This window comes from Desmodus rotundus, chromosome 3 (genome assembly GCF_022682495.2).
Source record: "Desmodus rotundus isolate HL8 chromosome 3, HLdesRot8A.1, whole genome shotgun sequence".
Taxonomy (NCBI): domain Eukaryota; kingdom Metazoa; phylum Chordata; class Mammalia; order Chiroptera; family Phyllostomidae; genus Desmodus; species Desmodus rotundus.
In genome coordinates this window covers 149,030,373-149,053,246 of record NC_071389.1, presented here as the reverse complement: position 1 = coordinate 149,053,246, position 22,874 = coordinate 149,030,373, and the positions used below count along the sequence as shown (strand labels likewise).

Genomic DNA, 22,874 nt, shown 5'->3' with positions numbered 1-22,874 from the left:
TGTATCTTCCTACAAAAAAAGGGAATGTTTTACAACAAAATTGATGTTTGTTTTATGTGCTAAGCATGACCAAGTGAATGAACATTAGTCCTAGGTGAATTAGGTTTCAAAGTCATTAATGAATCTTTCATGTAATCTTTTGGCAAGAATTCTGAAACACACATTAGTAGGGATAATGTCCTCAGAGAATTGAAAATTCAAAATTACATTCAACACAAGAATTGTACACAAAATAAAAATTAAATGAAATTCATATAGTCTTATTAACTTCATATTACCCCAATAAATAAAGAAAGAAAATTAAAAAGAATTAGCTTCCATTTTCCTCCTTTTATTCATAACCACTTTTTAAATTAAACTCATTAGGGTGACATTGCTAATAAGATCATATAAGTTCAAGTGTACATGTCTATGATACATGACCTGCATATGGCCTTGTGTGCCCACCACCCAAAGTCAAATTATCCTTTGCCACCATATATTTGACCCCCTTTAGCCTTTACTACCCCTCTCCCCCTTCCCTCTGGGAAACACCATACTGTTTTCTATGTCTATGAGTTTTTGTTTCTTTGTTTTTCTTATTTGTGCCTTTATTGCTTTCAGCTTTACATGACACATCTGAGTGAAATCATATGGTTCTTAACGTTTTCCATCTGACTTACTTTGCTTAGCATGATATTCTCAAGGTCCAGCCATAAAAATAAATACTATTTATTGTTGTATTTTAAAACTAAAAATTATCAAGATTTTTTCAAGTCAACATGACTTTTATTGGAAGTTATGGTTAAAAGAGGTTTCTAGAGGAAGGGTTACAAAACTTTTACATGTCTTAAAAGGTCTATTGTGGCTTTTCTTAGCTGATATCTTTTTAACTTAATAGATGACATCTCCTACGCTCTTTGTATGGTATTTTCTGGTGATTACATTTGTTAATTAAGATTTTATTTTCACCTTTTGGTCTACTTTTGTTAGACTCTAGGAAAGACAAATTCTGTGATATGGCTTCATTCTTTTAACATTTTCCCAAATTTTTCCTTTTGTTTTGAACACAATCCATGGAAGCCTGATTCAGACAGTAAAAAAGAATATATAGTAAATATATGGAAACAGAGTTGCATATCCAGAATGTCTCAAATTATGAGTCTTAGCAACCAACTGGGAATTCACTACCCTACCAAGAACTCCACACATGCATTCAGATCTAAATAGGTGGTAGAAGGGGTTCAACTTCAATGGAACTAAGAAAACTTTGGGAGTCTTGCACAGAGTACTTGCACAGAGTTTAGTACTATCCTGATGCATTGTACAATGCTGGTTACTGTTTGGGGGTCAAGTGGAACACCATCAGGTGTACTCACTGCTTTATATGTAGTACTGATATTGAGTGGAATATGCCTCTCTGGCATTTAGAGAACAGGGTGGATTGAACTGATCATCCGAGAATATTTCCAGAACCATAGAAAATATTAAATATATAATATTTTAATAAAAGGCCTTTTATGTAAATCCATTACTACTTTGAATATCTGGTTTTCTTTAGTGGCTAAGCTGGGGAATCGTGATGACTTTGAGTTTATTCCAAATTCACTGAGCTGACTATTAATTGATAGGGAAATGTACTGACACACACACGTCTGAATCATTAAGTTCCACATTTCTACCAGAAACTACAGTGAAGTGGAAGGCAATGCCATATAGTCACTAAAAATACAGACTTTTGGTACGTGATTTTGTAACCCCTGTGCTGTACATCTAAAACTAACACAGAATACTGTTGTGTGTGAACTGTAATTGAAAATAATGTAAATAGGTGAAACACCTGGCAGATCTGAGGAACACAGTGAATGGCCAACAGTATTCCAGCATATGTGAAGATTGGAGACTAAAGATTGTAGAGGACATTGAAAGATCAGATGGTAAGAAGAGTGCTTAAGGACAATAAGGTCCCTGGGACCAGCGCAGGGACCAGGGCGGCTGAAGGCCCCTGCTGGGGAGCAGGGTCTGCTGCAGGATTCTTGGGAGAGAGCCAGGCTGGGCTGTGTGAGAGGCCAGGTGCTTGTTTTGATGGGGTGGGGGAGAGGGGTTGAGGCTGGGGATTGAGCTTAAATAGAAGGAATTTCTCAAAAAGAAAAAGAGAAAATAGAGGCACTCAGCAACTGTTTAGAGAATTCTCCCCAGCAGCCATGGCCTCTTCAGCACCCTACCCCTCAACCCCGGGATTGTGAATACTGGATAAGCAACCCCAGCACACAACTGAAGCCCAGTTGGTGCGCACCCCGGTCAGCGGCCTGGGCACTCACACCTGAAACCCCAGATGTGTACACACCCTGATCAACAGCCAGGCTATCCAGGCACACAGGCCCAAAGCCCAGGATCAGTGCACACCCAGAGCAGTGGCCCGGCTGCCTGGGCCCACAGACCCAGAACCCCCAGGTGGGTGTGTACCCAGATCAGCAGCCTGGGTGCCCACACCTGAAGCCTGGGTGGGTACGTACCCTGATCACCGGCCCAGCTGCCCTGGTGCTCAGGCTCCAAGCCCTGGATCGGCGGTGTACACCCCGATCAATGGCCTGCTGCCCAAGGGTGACCACACCTGAAGCACCGGGGACTGAACACCCCTCACCTAGCCCCTGCGCACAGACGCACAGAGCCCTGGGGGGCCTACTCATTCTCTAGGAGGAAGGCAGGACACCCAGCAGAGGGGAGCTGCAGGGCTAGGGGAGACTGCAGTCCCCGGAAAGACTTGACTCAGTAGGAGGCTGAACTTCCCTGAAGGAGCCCGGAGAGCCCCTAGCATCTAGGACAGCAAAGAGCAAGAAGGTGCAGTGTGAGTTGCCCCTAATTGGTGCACCTCAAGGACAGCACAACTGATGGACTAAAGGCCTAGTGGGGAGCAGAAGGACCCTGAGGAACTGGACTGGAGGCTGGACAACAGTGAAGAGTGTGGCTCAGGAAGGGAGAAAAGTGAAACCAATCCTTCCAATCACCCCCTCCCATTTCACAGACAGGAAGACCATCAGAACTAACCTGACCGGTTTAAAGCCAGCAGGAGACTTCTTTTTTTTATTCCTTCTTCCATTTTGTCCTTCTTTCTTTTTTTATTCCTTCTTCCTTCCTTCTCTTATTTTTTTATTCCTTCTTCCTGCCTTCTTTTATTTATTTTTTTCATTTTAATTTTTGTTAAAATTCCTTCTTCTTTTCTTTCCTCTGATCTTTTTTATTCCTTCTCCCTTCCTTCCTTCCTTTCCTTTTCTATTCCTTTTTCCTTCCTTCCCTTTTCCTTTTTTGTTCTTTCTACTTTTCCCACAGGTGAGACAATAAAATCTGGAGCTCTGAAAAGACCAGAGTTGAACCCAAACAGGGGTCATCCTAATAACCAAGACAGTGAGACAAATTTCACTTTGCTACTCCAGAGAACTTGCAAGGTGGGAGCAGTGAACACCAGTACAGCTGCTGGAAGAGGAAACCCACCAACAAAGGAACCACCAACAGATAACAACGGAAGAAGGTGAAGAAGGGAGTGCAAGCCAAACTAACCTCAATGCAGGACTGATCTGGAAATACAACTAAATAGTGGAGAAATTACTCAAAACAAACAACTGAACAAGAGCAAGAGAGAAGCCTCAAAACCTTGTACACACAGAAGAATCAGCTTCAACACAAACTGTCCACATCTGCACCTCAGAATGCAAGACGTGGTGGACGGAGTGACCCTCAATTAACCAGCTCGAGGGAAGGACCCGTCAAAGAGAGACCCAACCACAATCAAAACCCAAAGACATACAGAGAGCCAACATGAACGACAGCCCAAGACCAGCGAGCTCAGGAGATTGAGGAGACAGCACCACTGAATCCCACTGGCATTCTACCATAGAAGTTCATAGCATAAACCCAGGGAGTCAGAACAGATCAATTTAAGAAGCAGAGGCTAACAAGAAGAGTCTCACAAACAGTGGGAAGACACAGAAACAATCCCCAAATGAAAGGAAAGGAGGAAGCCTCAGAAAGAATGCTAAATGAAATACAGGCAAGTCAACTATCAGATACTGAGTTCAAACCAGTGGTTATCAAGAAGCTCACTGAGCTCACAGAGAATTACCAGAAACTACAGGGAAACTGTAATGAACTCACTGCAAACTATATCAACGTGAAAAAGGAAATAGAAACTATCAACAAAGGCCAAGAGGAAGTGAAGAAAACAATTTCTGAACTGAAGAACACAGTAGAAAGAATCAAGAGCAGACTTGATGAAGCAGAGGATCAGATCAGCGAGCTGGAGGACAAAGTAGAAAAAAACACCCAGAAAGAGCAAGAAAAAGAAAAGAGGCTCGGAAAGAATGAAGAGGGATTAAGGGAAATGTAGGACAACATGAAACGTAACAATATCCATATAATAGGAACACCAGAAGGAGAAGAAGAAGAGCAAGGGATAGAAAACCTGTTTGAAAAAGTAATGATGGAAAATTTCCCTAATCTGAGGAGAGAAAAAGTCACCCAAATCCAGGAAACACAGAGAGTCCCAAGCAAAAGGAACCCAAAGAGGCCCACTGCAAGATACATCATAATTAAAATGGCAAAATTCCAAGACAGAGGATCTTAAAGGCAGCAAGGGAGAAACAACAAGTAACATACAAGGGAGCCCCAATAAGGTTAGCAGCTGACTTCTCAATGGAAATGCTCCAAGCCAGAAGAGAATGGCAAAAAATATTCCAAGTAATGAGAACCACAGGCCTGCAACCAAGGCTACTTTACCCAGCAAGGCTCTCAATAAAGATAGAAGGCCAAATAAAGAGCTTCCCAGACAAAGAAGTCTAAAACAAAACACCTCCACCAAACCATCTCTGCAAGAGATGCTAAAGGGACTGCTTTAAGGAAAGGGAAGAAAAGAGAAAGAGAGAAACACAGGTATGAAAATATGGCAAGGAATAACTAGCTATCGATAATAACCTTAAATGTAAATGCATTAAATGCCCCAATCAAAAGACATAGAATAGCTAAATGGATAACAAAGCATGACCCACACATATGCTGCCCACAAGAGACGCACCTCAGGACAAAGACCTACACAGACTGAAAGTGAAGGGCTGGAAACAAATTTTCCACGCAAACGGACATGAAAAAAAAAAGCAGGGGTAGCAATACTCACATCACACAAAATAGACTTCAAAAGAAGGGCCATAAAGAGAGACCCAGAAGGTCACTTCATAATACTCAAAGGAAGAATCCACCAAGAAGACATAAACATAGTAAATATATATGCACCCAACATAGGAGCACCCAAACACATAAAGAAAATCTTAGAGAACTTCAAGAAACATATTGACAGCAACACAATTATAGCAGGGGACTTTAACACCCCACTGTCAAAAATGGACAGATCTTCCAAACAAAATATCAACAAAGATATTGTGTCACTGAACAATACCCGAGATGAAATGGACTTAACTGACATACAGAGAGCTTTTCATCCCAAAGAAGCAAAATACACATTCTTTTCAAGTGTACATGGAACATTTTCAAAGATAGACCACATGACTGGACACAAAGCAACACACAACAAATTCAAGAAAATTGAAATCATATCAAGCATTTTCTCTGACCACAAGGGACTGAAACTAGAAACCAAACCCAAAGGAAAAAACACAAAACACTGAAAATCATGGAGATTGACTAGCATGCTATTAAACAAAGAATGGGTCAAGACAAGATTAGGGAAGAAATCAAAAAGATTCTGGAGAGAACCAAGATGGCGGCGTAGGTAGACACACTGCGCCTCCTCGCACAACCAGAACCGACAGAGAATCGAACAGCAAGGGGGACCAACACCAAGGAAACAGAAAATAATCATTCATCCAGACTGGTAGGAGGGGCGGAGACGGCACTGGGGTGGAGAGGACTCGCGTGGCTGTGGCGGGACTGAGACTGGCGGAGTGTGGGACAAATGGCGCAGGCAGTCCGAGCACTAGCAGACCCTGCAGTCCCACATTTGCACAGATAAACCCAGAGGGCCGGACTCAGAGTGGCGGAGAGTGGGGCAGGCAGAGTGGCGGGTAGCACATTGCGGCACCACATGCGCCCACAGATAAACCAGACGAACGGCGGGCAGAGAAGCAGACCGCTGCGCAACCCAGGGCTCCAGCTCAGGGAAATAAAGCCTCAAACCTCTGATTGAAAGCGCCCCTGGGGGTTGGGGCGGCAGGAGAGACTCCCAGCCTCACAGGAGAGGTTGTTGGCGAGACCCACAGGGGCCTAGAGTGTGCACAGGCCCACTTACTCGGGAACCAGCACCAGAGGGGCCCAGTTTGATTGTGGGTAGCGGAGTGAAAGACTGAAATCCGGAGGAGAGTGAAGCGGGCGCCATTGCTCCCTCTCGGCCCCGCCCCCACGTACAGCATCACAGCGCAGCGACCAGCATTACCCCACCCCGGTGAACACCTAAGGCTCCGCCCCTTAAAGTAACAGACGCGCCAAGACAAACAAACAAAAAAAATGGCCCAAATGACAGAACACTTCAAAGCTCCAGAAAAAATACAACTAAGCGACGAAGAGATAGCCAACCTATCGGATGCACAGTTCAAAGCACTGGTTATCAATATGCTCACAGACTTGGTTGAATCTATTCGAAAAACAGATGAAAAAATGAAGCCTATGCTAAGAGAAACAAAGGAAAATGTACAGGGAACCAATAGTGATGAGAAGGAAACTGGGACTCAAATCAATGGTATGGACCAGAAGGAAGAAACAAACATTCAACCAGAAAAGAATGAAGAAACAAGAACTTGGAAAAATGAGGAGAGGCTTAGGAACCTCCAGGACACCTTGAAACGTTCCAACATCCGAATTATAGGGGTGCCAGAAGGAGAAGAGGAAGAACAAAAAATTGAAAACTTATTTGAACAAATAATGGAGAACTTCCCCGATCTGGCAAAGGAAATAGACTTCCAGGAAGTCCAGGAAGCTCAGAGAGTCCTAAAGAAGCTGGACCCAAGGAGGAACACAACAAGACACATCATAATTACATTACCCAAGATTAAACGCAAGGACCTACGTCCAAGATTACTGTATCCAGCAAAGCTATCATTTAGAATGGAAGGGAGGATAAAGTGCTTCTCAGATAAGGTCAAGTTGAAGAGGCTTATCATCACCAAGCCCTTATTATATGAAATGTTAAAGGGAGTTACCTAAGAAAAAGATCAAAAATAGGAACAGTAAAAATGACAGCAAACTCACAGTTATTAACGACCACACATAAAACAAAAACGAGAGCAAACTAGGCGAACAACTAGAACATGAGGGTTGTCAATAAGGGAGTGGGAGGGGGAGAGGGGGGTAAAGGTACAGAGAATAAGTAGCATAGATGATAGGTGGAAAATAGACAGGGGGAGGGTAAAAATAGTGTAGGAAATGTAGAAGCCAAAGAACTTATAAGTATGACCCATGGACATGAACTATGGGGGGGGAATGTGGGAGGGAGGGGGGTGGGCAGGATGGAGTGGAGTGGGGGGGGGAAATGGGACAACTGTAATAGCATAATCAATAAATATATTTAAAAAAAAAAAAAAGATTCTGGAAACAAACGAAAATGAACTCACAACAACCCAAAACTTATGAGACACAGCAAAGGCAGACTTGAGAGGGAAGTTCATAGCAATACAGGCCTACCTTAAGAAGTTAGAAACAGTTCAAACAAACAACCTAACCCTATGCCTACAAGAACTGGAGGAACAACAACAAAGACAGCCCAGAGCAAGCAGAAGGAAGGAAATAACCAAGATCAGAGCAGAACTAAATGACATAGAGACTGAAAGCACAATTCTAAGGATAAATGAATCCAGCAGCTGGTTCTTTGAAAAGATAAACAAAATTGACAAGCCTTTAAGCAGGCTCATCAAGAACAAAAGAGAGAGGATCCAAATAAACACAATTAGAAATGAAAGAGGAGAGATTACAACTGATACCACAGAAATACAAAGGATTATAAGAAATTACTACAAAGAACTGTATGCCAAGAAATTTGAAAACCTAGGTGAAATGGACACATTTCTACAAAAATATAATCTTCCAAAACTGAATGAAGAAGAAGCAGAAAGCCTGAACAGACCAATAACAGCGGACGAAATTGAAGCAGTCATCAAAAAACTCCAACACACAAAAGCCCTGCACCAGATGGTATCACAGGAGAATTCTACAAAGCATTTAAGGAAGAGCTAACCCCTATTCTTCACAGACTATTTGAAAAAATCCAAACTGATGGAAGACTCCCAAACTCTTTTTATGAAGCCAGCATCATCCTAATCCCAAAACCAGATAAACACACAACAAAGAAAGAAAACTTCAGGCCAATATCACTGATGAACATAGACGCGAAAATACTCAACAAAATATTGGCAAACCTCATCAAGCAATACAGTAAAAAGATAATACACCATGATAAAGTGGGATTCATCCCAGGGATGCAAGGATGGTACAATATTCGCAAATCAATAAACATAATACACCACATAAACAACAGCAAAAACAAAAACCACATGATCATATCAATAGGTGTGGAAAAGGCATTTGATTAGATACAGCACCCATTTCTGATAAAAACACTCAGCAAAGTGGGAATAGACGGAGCATTCCTCAACATAATAAAGGCCATATATGAGAGACCTACAGCCAACATCGTACTCAATGGACAAACTTAGAGCTTTCCCACTGAGATCAGGAATAAGACAAGGATGCCCTCTCTCACCACTCCTATTCAACATAGTATTGGAAGTCCTAGCCGCAGCAATCAGACAAGAAAAAGAAATAAAAGGCACCCAAATTGGAAAGGAGGAAATGAAACTGTCACTGTTTGCAGATGACATGATAGTGTACATGGAAAATCCCATAGACTCCACCAAAAAACTACTCGACCTAATAAATGAATTTCGCAAAACAGCTGGATACACAGTCAATACTCAGACATCAAAGGCATTCCTGTATACCAACAATGAAACAGCAGAAACAGAAATCAGGCAAGAAATCCCATTTGATATACCAACAAGAAAAATAAAGTACCTAGAAATAACCCTAACCAAGGAGGTAAACGACCTGTACTCAGAAAACTACATATCACTGAAGAAAGAAATTAAGAAAGACACAAACAAATGGAAGCATGTACCATGCTCATGGATTGGAACAATTAACATCATCCAAATGGCCATACTACCCAAAGCAATGTACAGATTCAATGCAATCCCTATTAAAGTACCCATGACATATTTCACAGATATAGAACAAACATTTCAGAAATTCATATGGAACCCTAAATGACCCAGAATAGCTGCAGCAATTTTGAGAAAGAAGAACAAAGCAGGAGGGATCACAATACCTGATATCAAACTGTATTATCAGGCCACTGTAATCAAAACAGCCTGGTACTGGCATAAAAACAGGCACATAGAACAATGGAACAGAACAGAGAGCCCAGAAATAAACCCAAGTCTTTACGGTGAATTAATATTTGACAAAGGAGGCAGGAGCATAAAATGGAGCAAAAATAGCCTCTTCAATGAACGGTGTTGGGAGATCTGGACAGCTACGTGCAAAAAAATGAAACTCGATCAACAACTTACACCATACACAAAAATAAATTCAAGGAGGATAAAAGACTTAAATATAAGTCGTAACACTGTAAAAGTCCTAGAGGAAAACATTGGCAGGAAGATCTCAGACATTCCACACAGCAACATCCTCATAGACACGTCCCCTAAAGAAAGGGACATAAAGGAAAGAATAAACACATGGGACCTCATCAAAATAAAAAGCTTCTGCATGGCTAAAGAAAACAGCATTGAAACGAAAAGAGAACCAACAGTATGGGAAAACGTATTTGCCAAGAATACCTCAGACAAGGGCCTGATCTCCAAAATATATAAAGAACTCACATGACTCCACCCCAGGAAGACAAACAACCCAATTAAAAAATGAGCAAAGGACTTGAACAGACACTTCTCCAAGGAAGACATACAGAGTGCCCAGAGACATATGAAAAGATGCTCGGCATCACTAGCCATCAGAGAGATGCAATTTCAAACCACAATGAGGTACCATCTCACACCAGTCAGAGTGGCCAACGTAAACATATCCACAAACAAATGTTGGAGAGGATGCAGAGAAAAGGGAACCCTAGTGCACTGTTGGTGGGAATGCAGACTGGTGAGGCCACTGTGGAAAACAGTATGGACTTTCCTCAGAAAACTAAAAATGGAACTGCCCTTTGACCCAGCAATTCCGCTGCTGGGATTATACCCTAAGAACCCTGAAACACCAATCCAAAAGAACCTGTGCACCCCAATGTTCATAGCAGCACAATTTACAATAGCCAAGTACTGGAAGCAACCGAAGTGCCCATCAGCAAACGAGTGGATCCGAAAACTATGGTATATTTACACAATGGAATTCTACGCAGCAGAGAGAAAGAAGGAGCTTATACCCTTTGCAACAGCATGGATAGAACTGGAGAGCATTATGCTAAGTGAACTAAGGCAGGCGGTGAGGGACAAATACCATATGATCTCACCCTTAACTGGAACATAGTCAATAGAAGAAAAAAGCAAACAAAATACAGCCAGAGACATTGAGGTTGGGAACCTCAATGGCCAGGGGGGAGTGGGGTGGGGACAGTGGGAAGAGGGGATTGCAGGAACTACTATAAAGGACACAGGGACAAAATTGGGGGGAGGGTGGAGGTGGTGAAGGGAGGTGGGTTCAGCTGGGGTGGGGAGGAGGGATGGGGAGAAAAGGCATACAACTGTAATTGAATAACAATAAAAATTAAAAAAAAAAATGTACCCTGGATATTCCTGAGTGTGCTGAGGTAAGAAGGTTACTTGGTGTAAGTCTAAGTTTAAGAACACTAGCCAAGGCTTCACCCACCCTTAATCATATAAGAATTTAGGAATAGATTTGAGAAGGAATGTATCTCCTTCTAAATGACCTTGTCCAAAAATATACAAGTCATGCTCTTATGAAACTATTCATCTAAGCTGGCTTATGTTGATACACACTTTGAATATAATGCAAGCGATACATAAGAAAAGAAATAAAATTACGGATTCTACAGCTGAGCTCTTGGAACGTTCATTGTCTAAATGTATAAATTGAAAAAAGTAGCAAATGCATAAGTTTGTCGGGTTAATGCCTCCTCTTATTACTGTGGACAAGAATCAAAAGAAACAGCTTTACCTACTAGTATTCTAAAGATGACATTGGGACAATGCTAGAGTGAAGAGGGAAAAAGAGTGGGTGGTCTGCCATTCTTGAGACCTCATTTTTCTATCCTCCCTCCCTAAGACCTCAGAGTACACTTATGGGTTATAATTCTAAACAGGTAGTCTTCTCCCAATGCCGCTTCTTGCAAAGCACTAAAAATAAAATTCAAAAGGTAAAAACCCAATTTTTAAGAAGCCAAGTAAGGTAAGAATGGTTCCATAATGACTTGGCTATTCTTGCCTGAGGTTCATCTTTGTCATTTACTTCAATTCATCCAGAAGGTCACAAGTAGTGCTTAAATTCTGCCCATACACACTACTACACAGTACAGTGGAAGAGATCATGAGTTCAAAAGCCAAAATGACCGCCCATCTGAGGAATGTACCCACCAGGATTCAGGGGAGTGGTGGAGGTAAACAAGGTGACCCACCAGACAACATATGAAAGAAAAAGAAGAATTATAGAAGAAACACCAAGGACATAAAATAAATATAATGTCCTCAAAAATATAAGAATTATACTGGTAAGATGAAGAATAAATTACAAAAATAACTAGGTAAAATACTATGAAAGAATAATAAATGAAATAAAGAAAGAAACAGATGAAGCTGATAAAGGGGAGATAGAACCAAAACAAAAATAATGAACTGGAAGATTTTACCTGGTAAAATATCCCATTAAGCAACACGAAACAATAGAGACTACATAGACAACAGAAAACAAAAATATTAGACAGGGAGGTAGGCAGTAGACAGAGAGAGACACAGACAGATACATAGGTTTCAAAAGGCAAGCGCAGATACCAAATTCAATCTAGATAACTTACAGGTAAAGAGAAGGGCGGGGGGAAAGGAAGAAATAATAATACATTTCCAGTAATAGAGACAGATGGATATTAACGAGTATGCTGAAACAAATACATAAGGAAATTATACATTAGAAGAACAAAGTTGGAGGAATCACACTACCTAATATCAAACGATGCTACAAGACCATAGTTATCAAAACAGCCTGGTACTGGCATAACACCCGACATGTAGTTCAATGGAAAAGAATAGAGACCCCAGATATAAATCCACAACTTTATACTCAGTTAATATTTGACAGAGGAAGCCAGCACATACCATGGGCTAAAAATAATTCATTCAATAAATAGTGTTGGGAAAATTGGACAGATACATGCAGAAAAATGAAACTAGACTACCTTCTTATACTACACAAAAGAATAAATTCAAAAAGAATCAAGGACTTCAATGTTAGACCTAAAAACATAAAAATCTTAGAAGAAAGCATGACCGACTAAATCTCTGACATTACTCATAGCAATTTTTTATCAGATATACCTCCCCAAGCAAGGGAAGAAAAAAAATAATAAATAAACAAATGGGACTACATCAAACTAAAAAGGGTTAGTGCAGCAAAGGAAATCAGCGACAAAATAAAACCCACAGAATGAGAGAACATATTTGCCATACATCTGATAAGGGGTAAATATCCAAAATACATAAAGTACTTACAAAACTCATCACCAAAAAAACAAACAACCCAATTAAAAAAACAGGCAAAGGACTTCAGGACAACATGGAGGTATAGGGAGATATGCTTTGCTTCCTTGCACAAACAAAAGAAGGACAACAACCAAGTTAAAACCAAAAACAACCAGAGCTGCCAGAATATCAAACTATATGGGGTCAAATAACCAAGGAGTTAAACAAGAAACACTCATCCAGACTGGTAGGACACATGGAGATGGGCAGCTGGGGAAGAGACGACCTGCGGCAAGGCAGTGGCTGGCAGAACACGAGGGTGAGGGACAACTGGTGGTCTGGGCAGTGCCACATTCACATGTGGATAAACCAAGAAGAGCACCTGGAGAGTGAGATAGACCACACAATGCAGGGTTCCAGCGTGGGGAAATACAGGCTCAAAACCTCTGGCAGTAAAAATCTGTGGGGGTTGCAGCAGAGGGACAAACTGCCAGTCTCAAAGGTATTTTCCCCATTATCCCTCTCACCCCTGCCCTCTGGTTACTGACAGTTTGTTCTTTATGTCAGCGTTTCTGGTTTTTTAAAGAACTGGACCAAATATCATAAGATTTGTATGGCACCATGAACAACCCCAAATAACCAAAGCCACACTGAGAAAAAGAATCAAAGCTAGAGGTATCACATTCCCTGACTTCAAATTATACTACAAAGTGACAACAATTGAAATAATATGGTATTGGCAGAAAAACAGACACACAGAACAGTGGAACAGAATTGAGAGCCCAGAAATAAAACCACATGTATGGGGCAAATAATTTCTGACAAAGGAGCCAAAATTATGCAACAGTGAAAAGAAAGCCTCTTCAACTAATGGTGCTGGGAAAATGAGAAAGCCACATGCAAAAGCAGAAAACTAGACTATAGTTTGGTCCCATGAGCAAAGATTGATTCAAAATGGAACAAAGACCTAAATAAAGATATGAAACAATAAAGTACATAGAAGAAAACATAGGCACTAAACTTATGGACCTTGGTCTTAGAGAGAATTTTAGGAATTTCACCCCAAAGGCAACAAAAGTAAAGACAAAAATAAACGAATGGGACAGTATCAAATAAAAAGTTTCTGCCCAGCAAAAGAAACTGCCACGAAACTAAAGGGCAACCAACTAAATGGGAGAAGATATTTGCAAACAGATCTGACAAGAGGTTAATAGCCAAAATATATAAAAAATTCATACAACTCAACACCAAACATACAAAGAATCCAATTTAAAAATACGCAGAGAACCTGAACAGACACTTCATCCAAGAAGACATACGAACGGCCAACAGATATATGAAAAGATGCTCAACTTCCCTAGCTGTCATGGAAAATGTTCATCTAAACTACAACGAGAAACCACCTCATCTCTGTTAGGATGGCTATTATCAACAAGACAAGTAATAGCAAGCGTGGGGGAGGTGGTGGAGGAACAGGAACCCCATTCACGCTGGTGGGAATGCAAATCGGTGCAGCCACGGTGGAAAGCAGTATGAAGCTCCCTCAGAAAGCTAAGCAGAGAGCTTCCATATGACCCAGGAACCTCTTTGAGTGTCTACCGGAAAAATTTGAAAGCATTTATTCACAGAGATATATGCGCTCCTATGTTCAGGGCAGGATTATTCAGATGAACAACACACGGAAATGATCAAAGTGCCCTTCAATAGGTAACTGATGCAGAAGAGGCAGGGATGAAGGGCAGGGAAGGGGACTTTCTTTGGAAACCTGACCCTCTGGCTCCTTTTTCTTCCTCTTCTGTCCCAATTCCCCCGGGTCTGGACCTGTCCTGCACCAAGGATGGATTCCTCCCCTGCCGACAAAAGGCATGGCCATGGGGCGTCATGCAAATCGTGCACGAGGCGGCCCCACAGGGCACCACCTGTTCCCCAAATGCCCCCGCATCTCTATGTAACGCCCAGCAGCGCCCTGGGCGCTGTGGTAGAGAGACCTGGCCGGGCCGCTTTGTGCACTGTCAAGGCCCCCCAAACTTCCTGCACCTGGGACAGTGATACAAAGGGCAACCGCTGCCGGGTTCGCGCGCTTTCTGTATTCTTTGGTTTGCTTTGGTTTGCTTTGGTTTTTTGGAAGAGGGAGAGAGGGACAAGTTTCTAACCCACAGACTTTGTGCGGTGATCCCATCATGAGCAAGGAGAATGTCAAATGGCCAAGTTGTACATCCCAAAGGAATATGCTATTGTATACCGGCAGTACTTAGGGAAAAAGAAATTTCAAAACACAGAAAAAGCAAAATAAAAAAAAGAAGAGCTAGTAAACATATGTATCCTGGAATACTACTCAGCCACAAGAAAGATGAAATACTGACATTTGGAACAACACGGATGGTTCTTGAAAATATGCTAAGCAAATAAGACAGAAAAAGTTAACCATACAATCTCACTCACGTGGCATATAAAATTAAAGCAATAATGAACAAGAAAAACGAATAAAACCGCTGCACAGACAATAGTACGGTGGCTACAGGAAGAAGGAGGGAGAGGTGATGAAAGGTGCTTTGCCTTCGGACGGCTCACACTCAATGCAGATCGTGTATCACAGAAATGTACACTTGAAACCTACACAATCTTATTGCCCAATGTCACCCCAATAAATTTAACTAAAAAATAAAATTAGAAGAACAAATAAATAAATTTTCTACATTCAAGTTTTTTAAGAATAGTATGAGTTGTTTAATATTGGAAAACATTAAAATACATAGTAAATCTTTAGTACCTTTGGAACCAAGAAGTGGAACATGCAGAAAAGCAAGACAACGAATGCTCAGCACTAATTGCAAATAATACTCGATTATGCATAAACTTACTGCATTCTTGCCATCTACATTCAAGTTTTAACATTGCAATTGATACATCAGTAGCAATCTATTTTATGTAATTTTAATGCAGGTTTCATGTCTTTACCAGGAATTACCAGTGCATATCTCATTTCATTTTAACTTAACTCATGTTACTTTGGCAATTTTCAAATACTAACTTTTTCTTTTTAATTTTTATTGTTATTCAATTACAGTTGTATGCCTTTTCTCCCCATCCCTCCACCCCACCCCAGCTGAACCCACCTCCCTCCCCCACCTCCACCCTCCCCCTTGATTTTGTCCTTGTGTCCTTTATAGTAGTTCCTGTAATCCCCTCTTCCCACTGTCTCCCCACCCCCGGCTATTGTTAGATTGTTCTAAACTTCAATGCCTCTGGTTATATTTTGTTTCCTTTTTTCTTCTATTGCTTATGTTCCAGTTAAAGGTGAGATCATATAAAATACTAACTTTTATACTGGATTGGATCCATTCGATAAAATATATGATCCTGTGATTTTAAAGATTCTTTCTTAGTAAATGATTCTTTTGAACTTCTAAATCTTTCTACTTATTCCTTGTTTTAAAATACAAGTTGGGAGGAGAACCAAGATGGAGGCATAGGTAGACACACTGCGCCTCCTCGCACAACCAGAACAAACAGAAAATCCAAGGGCAAGGAAGTCTGACATCAAGGAGATGAAAAAGAAACACTCATCCAGACTGGTGGGTGGGGCGAAGAGGACTCACGTGGCCGTGGCGGGACCGAGACTGGCAGAGTGTGGGACGAACAGGACAGGCAGTCTGACCACTAGCAGACCCTGTGGCCCTACATTCACGCACAGATAAACCGAGAGGGTCAGATTCAGAGTGGTGGAGAACGGGGCAGGCAGTGGGGCGGGTAGCAGCCCACGGCACCACATTCGCACATAGATAAACTGGGAGGAACGGGGGAGAGTGAAGCAGACCACATAACCCAGGGCTCCAGCATGGGGGAAATAAAGCCTCAAACATCTGATTGAAAACACCCACAGGGACTGAGGCGGCAGCAAGAGAACCTCCCAGCCTCACAGGAGAAGTGGTTGGAGAGACCCACAGGGGCCTAGAGCGTGCACAAGCCCACCACTCAGGAACCAGCACCAGAGGGCCCAATTTGATTGTGGGTAGCAGAGTGAAAGACTGAAATCCAGTGGAGAGTGGAGCAAGCACCATTGCTCCCTTCAGGCCCTCCCTCACGTACAGCGTCACAGGGATCAATCAGCATTACCCCGCACAGGTGAACATCTAAGGCTCCGCCCCTTTAAGTAACAAATGAGCCCAGACCAAAAAAAAAAAAAAAATGGCCAAAATGACACAACACTTCAAAGCTCCAGAAATAATTCAACTAAGCAGCGAACAGATAGCCAACCTATCAGATGCACAGTTCAAAACACTGGAAATCAAGAAGCTCACAGAATTGGTTGAATGTGGTCAAAAACTAGATGAAAAAATGAAGGCTATGCTAAGAGAGACAAAGGAAAATGAACAGGGAACCAATAGTGAGGCGAAGGAAACTGGGACTCAAATCAACGGTGTGGACCAGAAGGAAGAAAGAAACATCCAACCAGAAAAGAATGAAGAAACAAGAACTCAGAAAAATGAGGAGAGGCTTAGGAACGTCCAGGAAACCTTGAAATGTTCCAATATCCGAATTATAGGGGTGCCAGAAGGAGAAGAGGAAGAGCAACAAATTGAAAACTTATTTGAACAAATAATGTAGGAGAACTTCCCTCATCTGGCAAAGGAAATACTTCCAGGAAGTCCAGGAAGCTCAGAGACTACCAAAGAAGTCGGACCCGAGCTCTCTTCGACAGCACATATACTAAAATTGGAACGATACAGAGAAGATTAGCATGTCCCCTGAGCAAGGGTTAAAAGCAAATTCGTGAAGCGTTCCATATTTTTACAAGCCAGACGGTGAGGGACAAATACCACATGATCTCACCTTTAACTGGAACATAATAAATAGAAGAAAAAAGGAAGCGATATATAACCAGAGACATTGAAGTTAAGAACAATCTAACAATGGGCAGGGGGGAGTGGGGAGGGGACAGTGAGGAGAGGGGATTACAGGAACTACTATAAAGGACACATGGACAAAATCAAGGGGGAGGGTGGAGGTGGGGGTGGGAGGGGGGTTCAGCTGGGGTGGGGTGGAGGGATGGGGAGAAAGTGCACAAAACTGTACTTGAATAACAATAAAAAATTGAAATTTAAAAAAAAAAGAAGTCGGACCCAAGGAGGAACACACCAAGGCACATCATAATTACATTACCCAAGATTAAAAAGAAGGAGAGAATCTTAGAAGCAGCAAGAGAAAAGGACACAGTTACCTACAAAGGAGTTCCCATAAGACTGTCAGCTGATTTCTCCAAAGAGACCTTACAGACAAGAAGGGGCTGGAAAGAAGTATTCCAAGTCATGAAAGGCAAGGACCTACATCCATGCTCTATCCAGCAAAGCTATCATTTAGAATGGAAGGGAAGATAAAGTGCTTCTCAGACAACGTCAAGTTAAAGGAGTTCATCATCACCAAGCCCTTATTATATGAAATGTTAAAGGGACTTATCTAAGAAAAGAAGATAAAAAAATATGAACAGTAAAAATGACAGCAAACTCACAGTTATTAACAACCACACCTAAAACAAAACCAAAAGCAAACTAAGCAAACAACTAGAACAGGAACAGAACCACAGAAATGGAGATCACAGGGAGGGTTATCAAAAGGGGAGTAGGAGTGGCAGAGAGGGGAGAAAGGTACAGAGAATAAGTAGCATAAATGATAGGTGGAAAATAGACAGGGGGACGGTAAGAATACTGCAGGAAATGTATAAGCCAAAGAACTTATAAGTATGACCCATGGACATGAACTATAGGAGGGAAATGTGGGAGGGAGGGGGTGGAAAGGATGGAGTGGAGTGAGGGGGGAGGAAATGGGACAACTGTAATAGCATAATCAATAAGTATATTTAAAAAAATAATAAAAATAAAATAAAGTATACTTAGGGATTTTGAAATGTTTTCCTTGTTACAATTACAAATGGTATTCACTATCTCTAATATTTTTTCTCTAAAAAGTACTAATTTGAGTACTTTTGTTTTGAAAAAGTAATGTGCACTATTGCACCAATATTTTATGATAATTTTTCCAATTCTTTCAGCATTAATAAATAAAGGTTGAAAGTGAGGTCATGGTTAGATTTCCTGAAATAACTACTCTCATTTTTCTTAATGAAAATTATTCTCAAAGAGGTTGGTTCATAAGGAATTGCAGGGTGACTTGATCAGGGTCATTACTGAATGGTAGGCCAGATATAGATCAGGAAGGGACCAAATAGGATAGAAACAAGAAAACTGCTTGGGGATCCCGACTTGAACACTCACTTAGTTCTTTGAAAGCAATATTATTCTTTTGACTAAGTCGTTAAAGGCTTGTTTCACTTGTTTGTTCCTCAGAGTATAAATAAATGGGTTTAACATGGGCGAAATAGAAATAATGAGTATTGATACTCTCTTATTAATGGCCATCTCATCTTTTGCTGAAGGTTTGGTATAAACAAAGATGCAGCTGCCATAGGTGATAGAAACCACAATCATGTGGGAAGAACAGGTGGAAAAGGCTTTTGTCCTTTGCTGGACAGAGGGGAATCTTAGAATTGTCCTGATAATACACGCATAGGACAAAACCACACATGTTAGAGTCGTGATGAAGATCAACACAGAACACGCAATAACCATCTGCTCTAGGAACCAGGTATCGGAGCAGGAAATCTTCAATATAGGATTAGCATCACACAGAAAGTGGTCAATGGCATTAGAGTCACAGAAGTCCAGGCCCAGTCCCAAACTAAATGGTGGGAATATGATTAACAATGCGGTCAGCCAACAGCAGAAGATAAGCCTTTTGCAGACCCTGTGGTTCATGATGGTCTCGTAGTGCAGGGGTTTGCAGATGGCCACGTAGCGGTCATAGGACATGGTGGCCAGGAGGAAAAACTCTGTTACTATAAAAACATCTGTAAAAAATAATTGGCATTCACAAGCATTATAGGTAATAGTCCTGTCACCTGTTGATATGCTGTACAAGAATCTAGGAATGCAGGCAGAAGTGAATGAGATTTCTAAGAAGGAAAAATTTTGGAGGAAAAAGTACATCGCAATCTTCAGGTGAGAATCCACTAATGTGAGGATAATGATGGCCAGATTTCCAGTTACACTCACCATGTAGGTGATAAGTAGAAATAAAAAAATCAGAATCTGCAGTTGTGGGTCATCTGTCAGTCCCAAGAGGATGAATCTGGTCACTGCTGTATGGTTTCTCATGTCTGACTCCTAACTTCTGTCCAATTTGCAGGTAAACTGAGGAGGTAAGATCTGAGAAGAGAGTGGGAAGAGTTTTACAATGGATTTTGTTTACAAAAGTCAAGCGATGTATTTTACATAGATTGGTTTTCTTTGATAATATTTTAAATACTTCACGCTCTCAGCACTGTTGACATATTATTTCACAGTTGAGAAACCTGGCTTTCAAACATTTTTTAGTACAAAATGTGGTAAGGTCTACATTTTATATTGCAGGGCACTGTTCACACTCACACACACACACACACACACACGTGAAACAAAAATTTCAATGAAATATTAATCCTTAGATGCCCTGGTCTCTAATGTTTCCTATTCTAATTTATCTCATCAAAAATAAACACAAATATCACCAATTTGACTTTATAGTCTACTAAATGTCATGGCCTGTATCTGAAAATACAATTTTTAGGGATTCTTTAAATAACACAGTCCAAGTGAAACATAATTTTTCCAAGGGTCTTTTAAATGTATACTTTTTATTTACTCTTTGGAATAGATTTGCTCCTAGCACACTTGGTCCCTGGGAGTAACGAAATTACGAACTTTAGGGTATACTATTTTCCCTAAGAAGTTTTCCCCTATCACTGACCGAAATTTCACCTGCTCGACGCCTTTTCCCCTGGATAACTTGTGAACACACGAGTGGCTGTTAGGACACCAGCTGTCTCTGTGTTAATCTGCCAAAGCATCGAGGACTCTGTTCCACTGCCATGAGCAAACCTGACATTCATCTACAAAAGACGTTTCTCATATTTAAAAAATCCTTTCCGAGATGTCCCCATGACTTTCTCAAGCTGTTTATGCCTGGTCTGATTCTCACCAATTGTTCATGCAAAACACAGAGAGCATTCTGATATATAACAAATTCACAAGTAAATGAGGAAATGTCTGCACACAGCTGAAGAACATTATGCTTAATGTTTATAATTCAATCTGATGTTTGACTGAAATGTTTAGACTCCTTACTATCACTGATATTATAATGCGCTCTATAAGGATTAAATACAATCTCCAGTCTGGCTTCCATCCTTAGCTTCCAATAATTTTCTCAAGTCTCTAACTTCCAAACTACCCCTCAACTATTGAGGATATACATGGGGGAGGTTTGTGTGCTGGTGGGGGAGTTGTGCAGAGTGGCTCTGAAAACCTAAGCCTGCCATAGTGACAGACAGGCATTGTAGTTGTCGTCCTACATGGACTACATCTCTGCAAAAAAATTTCATCTAATTATTTGTGGTTTTTCTTCCCCCTTACTCCACACATTTGCTAATTTGTATATGCTTTGGCATAATTATAGCACAATTCTAATACTACTCTGCCATCTCTTCATTTTGCCACATCCCTGGCTATATTCGGGGCATTCTTGTTGGCTTATCCTTTCAAGGAAAGGTTCTGAGTGGCTTTTTACTCACATTATAACCTATGTACTCAGCACATATATGATACCTGCATTAAGGCAAAAAGTTTTAATTGACTTATTACTGTTTGGCATAGAAGTGGCTTTCCTTTTATGATTTCCATTCATGCTTCTCAATTCACCTGTCAGACACATATTCATACCAGAGATTAATTCTGGATTTGAACCGATGGAGGCTCTGTGAATGTTCCTCAGACAACACCACCTAACTACAGTAACAACTGCTTAAATAACTTCACACTCCAGTGCTTATTCAAAGCCATCAGTAATTTGGAAAAAAATTTCTGTTAGGAATTTCAATTAACTAGCTGTGTGAAGGTTTCACTTGATTGCTTTAAAATATTCCTTTTCTCAGATGGGAGATACGCTACCCATTATCTGCCTATTTCCCACAGTACATCTTTCAGAATTTACAATCACCATTAAAGACACAAAAAACTGAACCTGGTTTAATGTTTTAGGACAAGCTGGAAGCACTTTCAAGAAGAATGTGAGCACCACAGAAGTAACAAAAAATTACATAAATATTAACAATAGACTAAGTAATTAAAATACTTAAATAAAATAATAACCTGGAGATATAAGAGGTTTATATGCAACCCACCTGCCTCTTTTTTTTTTCAGTCTTAAGACGTCTTGTTGCTGCCTTACACAAGTCTGAAAGTTCTAATCATGTCTTTGTTCCCAAATATCGTGAAAACTAAATGGACACTACCATTTCATATCTACATACTTCTTTGTCTTTTACAGAACTGAACATTTTACTTGTTTATTTTTTATTAATTTAGTTTACTTTATTTTCCCAAACCAGCACAACACATGAGCTCAGCAGAACCAGGTTGAATAGAAGCCCAGACAGCTACCAAAGAAGATAGATCTCGCTTTTTACTGCAAACTCCTTCCCCTTCTCATACCATTGGCTGCAGGTCACATTGCTAGCAAGTGGGAGCTAGCTTTTTTCCTTGGAAAAAGACCTCAGAAAGGAGAATGGAGGACAGGGATCAGCTGAGAGCAAATTGTCCTTGACAAGTCACAGCTCTTCCATTGGTGCAGTTTTTTTAAAGATTGTAGGTATCTTAAATATATCAGGAGATAAATTCCAAGTCAAGGTTCCTTCTAGAAGTCCTTCATTTCACCTATTTTTAGGTGTCCTGCTATTTATTCATGCACAAATTCAGCCCCATCAAAGTCTTTTTGTAATGTAATCTTCATTGTATTTTTCATTACCATTGTGTCCCCTTATACACACTCCCCGCAACAGTAACCACACTGTTGTCCATGTCCATGAGTTCTTTTTCTTTGGGCTCAATCCTTCTACCCCCTAGTTTCCCCTCCACCCCACTAGCTGCTGTCTCAAAGTCTTTAATCGACCGAAAATTATGAATTCGTTTCTTTCACCATAATTTAATTAACTATTTACATCTCTCAGAGAAAACAATATTCCAAGCCTCTGACAAACCACAGACATAGTGG

General features: G+C 40.8%; 1 protein-coding gene and 1 non-coding gene across 2 annotated transcripts; one reads left to right on the top strand and one right to left on the bottom strand.

Moving 5' to 3' along the window:
- Nucleotides 1-17,417: 17,417 nt before the first annotated feature.
- On the top strand, nt 17,418-17,524 carry LOC112319185 (U6 spliceosomal RNA). Its single transcript, XR_002976288.2, has one exon. It is a non-coding gene; the product is annotated as a U6 spliceosomal RNA (small nuclear RNA).
- A 1,184-nt stretch (nt 17,525-18,708) lies between these two features.
- Nucleotides 18,709-22,582, bottom strand: LOC128779140 (olfactory receptor 6C2). The gene is made up of 2 exons (XM_053921369.2): nt 22,316-22,582; nt 18,709-19,993 (listed from the first exon to the last, which is right to left on the bottom strand). Exon 2 carries the CDS (start codon nt 19,940-19,942, stop codon nt 19,004-19,006), a length of 939 nt encoding a protein of 312 aa, XP_053777344.1. The 5' UTR covers nt 19,943-19,993; nt 22,316-22,582; the 3' UTR covers nt 18,709-19,003.
- Nucleotides 22,583-22,874: the final 292 nt, after the last annotated feature.

Excerpts from the sequence above, each read along its gene's own strand:
- LOC128779140 (XM_053921369.2), bottom strand. The coding sequence starts at position 19,942 with ATGAGAAACCATACAGCAGTGACCAGATTCATCCTCTTGGGACTGACA.